Source organism: Geospiza fortis, unplaced genomic scaffold (assembly GCF_000277835.1).
Source record: "Geospiza fortis unplaced genomic scaffold, GeoFor_1.0 scaffold237, whole genome shotgun sequence".
NCBI lineage: Eukaryota > Metazoa > Chordata > Aves > Passeriformes > Thraupidae > Geospiza > Geospiza fortis.
This window is the reverse complement of record NW_005054319.1, coordinates 2310677-2318691: the sequence shown is the minus strand read 5'-3', so window position 1 is coordinate 2318691 and position 8015 is coordinate 2310677. Positions and strand designations below refer to the sequence as shown.

The 8015-nt window shown below is 51.2% G+C and overlaps 1 protein-coding gene across 1 annotated transcript in view; it reads left to right on the top strand.

Annotated features, from left to right (window-relative positions):
* Window positions 1–2954, top strand: part of UNCX (UNC homeobox) — a 142180-nt gene extending 139226 nt beyond the window's left edge. The window contains exon 4 of the mRNA XM_031056564.1: window positions 2859–2954. Coding sequence (XP_030912424.1) covers window positions 2859–2954 — 96 coding nt within the window. The remainder of the gene's footprint in view (window positions 1–2858) is intronic.
* The last annotated feature ends 5061 nt before the right edge of the window (window positions 2955–8015 follow it).

Here is an 8015-nt window from a genome sequence, read left to right as displayed (position 1 = left end):
CTGCAGCACCAGAGCCCAGGGCTCTCCCTGCTCTGCAAGGAAAATTCACCCAGAGATGGGTGAAAGGAGGAGCCCAGAGCTGCCCTGCCCTGCCAGGGCTGGGTGTGAGGAAGGGCTGCCCAGCCCCAGCCCAGGGTGGCACAGAGCTCAGCGTCCCTCAGCACAGTGTGAGCAGGGTTTCCAGCCCTGGGCAGACACAGTGGATTCACATCCCTCTTTGCTGCTGGGGCTGCCAGCAGCTCCAGCCACAGGGATTGTTTGATGGGGTCTGCCCGAGAGGAGACCCCAAGGTCAACCTCCCTCTTCTGCCACCCCACAAGCTGGGTGGGGAGCAGCAGGGGTGGCAGGGTGACCACATGCTCCATAGCAGCAATGACTGTTAGTGCAGAGTTGGAAGTCCCCAGTAGGGCAAAGGATCTCCTGTTGTGCATTTTCCATTAATGATATTCCCAATACAGGTTCCTACTGTGCTCCAGGAATATCCCTTATTATGCTGGGCACCATCCCTGGCCTCACCTGGCTGCACCAAGCTGCCACATGGTGAGAAGTCTCTGCTTCCAGCCTGTGCCTTGGCATGGCTGCAATCAGTGGCTTTGGGTTTTCCCTTTTTGTTATTTCCTGCGCAGCCAAAAACAATTAAATACAGCTTGGTTTTACAGCAGCAAGGCAAGGGGATCAGGCAGAGTGGGGAAGGCTTGGAAGAGATGACAGTGCCTTCTGGATGAAGCACAGGACAAGGTCCCAGCAACTCCCCATCCAGGCTGAGGCACTCATGCAGTAGGTGACTCTGTTTCCCCATCTAGAGATTATGCTTAACTGGGGCTGTATTAGTTAACATTTGTACAGCTCTTTGAAAAAGTAAAGTGTTTGAGGCTTTAAATCCTGCCAGTGGGAACAGATCAACAAGATTTCCAACCCTTCTGAAAAATTAAAGCTTTTGCCAATTAAGCTGGCAAACGCATGGATGTGAATCTAAAAACCTCTCAAGCTCAAGACCAGGACTGGAGCCTCCTGAGAGCAGCCTCTCCTGGCTGCTCCTCGCTCTCCTCCTGCTCACCCCTGTCAGAAATACACCAGGTAACCAAGCTCCAAGCATTTCCAGCAGACACATACTTGAAACATAACCAGGCTCCAGGAAGATCTATGGTGGGGCCACAGCTCTGGACATTGAAAATGTACAAAATAGATGTACAGACAACATCTTCTCCTACATCACCTGATCTGACATTACAAAAAATGTCCTAGTAAAGAATAACTGACTTTAATTTTGCAATTAGCCCTGTAATTCGAGTTGCAGCTTTGATGCCACAAGCTATGGATGATCTGCATGCACACATCTGTACCAGCATTGCCTGTGCCTGGGGATGTTCTGGGGCTTAAGTCACTGCTGGAAGGTGATATCCTCCTGGATGACTCTGAGATTTAAGTACTACATTTTATGCAAATAGAATATAAAGCAATTTTGCACATTCTGTCTGTACATCCATTTTTGGGCAGATTTACACCTTTGCAGGCAGACATGATGAGCAGCAGCACCAAGACAAAGTCCTGGGGAAAACCCAGCTTGCAAAAAGGGAAGGGCACTGCCCATCATCACACACACACTTGGAGAGGGACATGCAGCCAAAAAAAAACCACGTAGGACAGTGGGAACACCACAGTGAGAGAAGGTGAAGCAAAATCACTCAATTACTGAACGTCCCATTCCCTTCCAGGCTAACTTCCAACGTGGCATGTCCCCACCAACACTGGTTCAGCAAAAAGCAAACCTCTGAACTTGCTGTGGCTGCCTGGAGTGTCCATGAGGATGGATGGATGGATGGATGGATGGATGGATGGATGGATGGATGGATGGATGGATGGAGCAGGCACACGGGTTGCAATGCTTGTGTGCCCAAGCAGGGGCACCTGAAGCAAAGCCAAGGGACACTTGGGCAGCAGGTTTTGGTGAAGCCATTTATCCTGTGGGCTCAGACATCAGTGCCTGCCCAGCACTGTGCTGTGGAAAATGCCTGGCAGAGCCCAGGGGATGGTGGCTCTGTGTCCAAAGGAGCTTGGGGACACCAGTTCAGACTCCTGCTCTCTGACCAACCTGAAATAAGTCACTCGGTGTCTCCATGGGGGTGGGAATAACCCTGATATTGCACCCTCAGCAGCCTGGGGCAGCACCCTGTCCTTCTCACCATGCTAACCCTGGGAAAGGTCTGGCTCACAGAGCCAGGGGCCCCTTCTTCACCCTTCCCCAGGCCCCAGTGGAACAATTTACCTTTCGGAGCAAGTCCAAGATATTAATTAAGATAAATCTACCTCAATTTTGAGATTCTCTTATCATGTAATTTATCAAAATTATGTTAATTATTTCTGTAGGGCAGCAAAATTATTACCTCTTCCGTGTCTGATTTGTATTAATATTCATAATTTAATAATTCAGCATCCAAGCCATCTGGTTTGGGGAGCCATGCTCCTTCCCCTCCCTCTGCCAGAGCCAAAAATGTTCCCCCCTCCCCAGTCCAGCACCCATCCAGGCAGCCCCCAAATAAAACTGTGCCTGTCGCCATCGGTGCTGGTGTCCCCCCGGTGTCGCTGAGGATCCATGGCAGGATCCTGATCCCCGGGGGAGGAGGAGCAGCCCTTCCCTCCCCGGTGCCAGGCTGAGCCCCTGTCACCGGCACTGCCTCAGCCCGGCAGGTGAGCGCAGCTGAATTGACATTTTCCACACTTTGTGATTTTTACACTGTAATTTGACATAATTAATGCCTACATTACTGCTGATAATTTAGCTAGTTAATTAAACTCGGAGGAGATAATTAAGGAGAGGCTACTGCTTGGACTGCTAATTGTTTTTGTCATTATTTTAGGGGCCCGACAGCTGCCGGCTGAGTCATCCTCCCCATCAGCTGATGGCCACACGTGACGGCGATGCCGTGGGCACCGGGGGCCCGGTGGAACGGTGAGGATCCGAGCGCGACCCTCCGAGCGCTGGCCGGGATCCAGCGGAGCGCGCAGATGGCGAGCGCGCCCCCGCGAACGCGCGGCCCCGGTCCGGGGGGAGAGCGCCCGGGATGGGGCTGGGGGAGACGCGGAGAGGTGCGGAGAGGGTTTTGTAGAGGGAAAGTTGAGTGCTGGGCAGGAAATCAGCCCCCAGCGCGCCGGAGGATGCTCGGGACAGCGGCCCGTGGCACGGCTCAGGCGCTGTGAGCTCAGGCAGCAAAGGGGATCCCGGCACGGTTTGGGGCTCGCGTAGCGGCAGAGATCCTGCCCACCCAGCCAGCTGCAGAGCAGAGCGAGACCTGCAATTCCCTGAGCGGCAGTGCCAAGTGCTCGCCCTGGCGCTGGGGAAAGCCCATCTGCCTGCAATGCCCCGAGCAGGAGGGGAAGAGGGCAGAGGAGGGTCCCTCGTCCCCCTGTGAGTGGCTTTCCCCCTAACCCCACCCCAGCTGCCCTGGGCTGTGCTGCTGCAGCGTGTGCCTTCTCCTTCTCAGGTGCTTCGGCTTCATCTTTAACTGTGAATATAACCAAGCTTCATCTTTAACTGTGAATATAACCAAGCAGGGTGGAAAACCCAGCTGGTCCCTGAAGGGAAAAGCGTGTCACCGAGCCGAAGCCCCTGCTTCCCGCGGTGTTTCTCATCTCCCGAAGCCCTCTGCCAGCCTCATCCCACACCACCCACCCTGCACCTTTCCCAACCAAAGCTCCAGCTCCCCACAGCACCTGACATGGGCACCAAGTTCCAAATGACTCGGTCAGTGCCTGTATCCCTTCCACATCAGGCCACTTGTTCCTCCATCCTGCTCAGCCACAACCTAAGCTGACATGGGAGCAGAGAATCCCTCCTCATGCTGTGGCCAGCTGGGACCTGCAGGAACTCTGCACATCCCAACCATTCCCCCTTCCTCCCTGCAGCCTGGTGGGAGGCAGGCAGCCTGAGGCACAACCATCACCTTGTTCCTGTTCCATGACAGCTAGAGAAGCTTTGTCCAGCCTTGCTGACACACAAAGCCTCCCTCTGCCCACTGGGCAGCCCCAGCCCATGGCCCCTGATGGCCAGTTTCCCTCCCCACCACGGGCAGCCCTGCCAGGCTGTTTGCTGACTGAGATTTCTTTCCATCCTCTGCCTCCTGGCGAGCTCAGTGCTCCGAGCTGGAGGCTGGCTTGACATCTCAATCCAGAGATTAGGACAGAGACTGGTCACTGCCCAGTTCTGGCGAACGCCCTTCAAATAATTTGATTAATCATCTTAGCTTCACTCGGTGCAGTTGGCATCCTGCAGAATCAAAGCCTCTCCTGAAATGCTGTGCTGAAAACCCATAAAGCTGCTGTAAAGGTGCAACCAAGCATGGACCAAAGCAGAAGCCGGGACTCCAGAGGCTGTGCACTGGGTTGGCTAAATACTCCCTCTAAATATCTCTGCAGCTAGCAGTCAGAGACATATGAGATGTGTAACAAATTGCACAGGGGCTGCTTTTCCTTCTCTCGCTCTTAGGAGGAGGTTTTTTTTTTCCCCCTCCTGCATTTCTATTTATCACAACGCAAAACAGAAACGTGCCAAAAGGATTTTATATTTTCACTTGGAACAACAGTATTTGGACAGCCCCAAGGATAGCAATTGCAGCAATCATGAAAAAGTAATACTTTGCGCTTCTGTGGTCTCTTTCATCCGAGCATCTCACAGCACTTGGCAAGTGTTGGCCGTGATCCCATGGAGGCCCATGCACATGGATCACCCAGTAGAGGAATTCATTCCACTGGGTTCAGCAAATCAGGGCTCTGGGGCTCTGTGGGGCTCCTGAGTTGCTCACCTCCACGCTCACTGAGTCAGCTGCTCCATCAGCACTCGCACCGCATCCTGAGTTATTTGTTGATATTTAAGTCTGAGCTCCTGGAGTCAGGGGATTGTGTTTCCATTTTGAAAACTCTCTAGTTTGTCATCTTGGTGCAATCCCTGCAACAGGAATCCTAAAATCCCAGAAAGCAAAAGAAAAATAAGACAAACCAAACATACTCCCTTTCCAGCGCGGTGCTTTTTTTTTGCAGGCTCATCTCTCTTTGGAGTCGTGCTTCAGGATTTTTGTATTTATTTTCACCAGAAGACAGCAATTCCTGCACTCTAGTACTCATAAAAGAATAAACCCAGCTGATCTCAAACTGCTCAGGGAAAACTATGGCAGGGAGAGAGATTTGCCAAAATGTGCAGCAGTGAAAAGAATAAACCTCAGATGTCCTGGCTCCCAGTGCCTACAGACAATCACAGTCCAAATGCTTGAGGGTTTGGTTGGAGTTTCTACTGTCGTCTTTTTCTTGCATAAAATCAAAAAAGTTTTCTTTCTTGCTACGTCCAATGCCCCACCAGGGATGGGAGGCCAAGAGCTCCCACTGACAACACCCTCCTTCTCCCACTCATGTTCCAGCACCAAAGAGTGGCCAATGTTCAAGACAAAGCTCAAGCCACACCCCTCTTGCAGGGCTCCTGAGGGTCATCCCCTCTCAAATGGAGACCTTGCACGTCACCCCTTAGGCCTTGGGTTGACACCTCCATCATGGACATGCTAATTGTTATTGTTAATGAGCCCCTCTGCCACAGTGAAGCAGTGGGAGATAATCAGACATTGCTGTGAGAGTGGCTCCTTTAAGCATGAAGAGGTGGCCCCTTCCTTTCTGCTCCCCAGTCCTGGCCATATCAGGTCACCAGATTCCTCATAAGCATCAGGATGTTTTTGCAAAGATCCCTGGAGAAGCCACTGCATCCCTGGGGCAGCTCAGCTGAGTGGGAAGCATTGCCCACGGACGTTCCAGGACATCATCCAGTGCTTCACTGGGGAATTGAAAGTAATTATGGCTACCCTGGGAAGGGTGGCCCAGGTGACCAGCTACCAACTAGAGCTGATGGCCCTTCAGGGCTGTTTTCTGCTCCTGGGGGCACTTCCAGCAAACCACCCACCCTCTCTGTGTCCCAGCTCCATCCCCTGCAGGGAAGGACACGTTTGCTGCACTCGGAGAAGCGTCGCAGCCCGCGGTTCAAACCCAGCAGAACTTCAAACCACCCTTCCGCCTCTCACCTCTGTGCTATCTCCCAGTGAAATGAATCTCTCCCATCTGCCCAGTCCAGCATCTTCATCCCAGCAGAGACAACCTCAGCCCTGCCTCCCTGGCCCCCTTTCCCTCCATGCTCGTGCAGACACGTGTGTGCAGGAAGAGAGCCCGTGGCACCAGAGGGAGTGAGAGGCAAAGGGAGAACATTAGGTGGAATGAGAGATAGCAAAAGCACAGGCATATCAGACGTCTCCAGGCAAGATAACACGATAAATAATCAATCAATCCCTACAAAATCCTTAAGTGCTTGATGTATCCTCCTGCAAATTGAATCACTTCTTCTACCAGGAAGTTCTCTCTTGTAAATAAATGAGAGCAGAAATGGCCCATATTGAAAAATAATGTTGTTAAAACCACTGATTAAGTTTTACACAAGCATATGAGAGCAAACTAAAAGGTTTTAGCTTTTTAATTTAAGAAATGAGGAATATGATATAATTTCAATTTGTGATGAGATAAGATGTTCTCGATATTGTGGCTTCAATTGGATTATATCCTAATGTACTTTTATAAAGTGTCAGGCTAGCTGCAGATTAAGGTATGTGTGTAATATTCTTTATTAACAATTTAATGGACTTGCTTTCACTCTATCCATCTTAATCAGTGTTTCCAGTCCACCTGGGAGATCTAGTTAGTGCGGAACCTGAAACTCCAACCTGATGAAAGAGGGAACTCAGTGATCTGTCAGTGTCAAAAAACAAGAGGGAAGTACTGATAAAAGACTGCTGAGGATCATCTTTAACCTCCTGTCATCAGCATCACTCCAAAAGCTCTCAACAACTGCTCTTGGAGTCACTCGAAGAGACATATGCCCTTCCTCAGATCTGCATCCTTCCCCTGCCAGAATAATAAAGGGGCTTTTGGCAACAGGCAGAACTTCCCAGATCACAAAACGTAGTTGCCTGATCTCGAGGGACTTGCTCCTGTAATCCTGTTTTACAGTCAAACGCCACTGCAAGAGCAGCCTGGTTGTGTGGACTCTCCAGTGCTCGTCCATAGTCTCTGCTCTGGCGCTTAGACACTTCCATCTCATTTCCCTATGAAATTTATTCATGGCTAGTTTGTGTCTGCATGTTCTGGTATCAACACTGGCCTTTAGCTTAACTAGCTCCACTCCCTCTCTTGTGTTTATCTGCCAGTGCAATCACATCTCTCAGCCTTCCTTTCATTAGGCCAAATCAGCTGTGCTCCTTTAGTCATCTCTCATAAAGGGGCTTCCCGACACCTTCCCCTCTCTGATGACCTGGCTCTGCACCTCTTCCAGTTTTCCAGACTGCATATAAGTGTTCAGTGCCCTCATGCAAATGCTTCCCCATCCCTTGGAAATGCCTCCTCTCCAGACAGCTCCAAGAACCAAGGCGCTACCCCAGCCAGCTCCTGCTCTCCAAGCACCCACCTCTCAGGCACCCCAGGAGGGTTAAATCCTCCACCCCAACCAGGAGCTTTCACACTGCAGCTGTTTGGTGAGAAATTGCTATTTCACACACACACCAGCCCACCACAGGGTGACCAAGGTGGCTCGTGATGCGCTGCACGAGGTCTCACTGCTGGCTGGTTCCCCACCTCCCCCTCCCCACCACTCAGACTGCCATGTGCATGCACAAACAGGGACTTGGTGCACACAACTGGGAGCAGCAGTCTTGTAAATAATGGCCAATCAGGGGAGGGGAAAAAAAAGTTTATACATCTCATCTCCTTTAATTCCCTTGCAACACGATGATTCTGCAAGGGTGGGTCGGTCGTAGCTGCAGGTGCTCCCGGACGGGGGAGGAGCACAAAAATGAAGTTGTTTGCGGCTTTTGATTCCATCCCTGGAATTATTTACAGCTGCAGGCAATATTAAACTATGTAGAGCAAGTGTCCTCATTTACATGCTAATTCATTTATACCCTCTGGATTGATTTCTCCAATTCATTTTCAGCCCA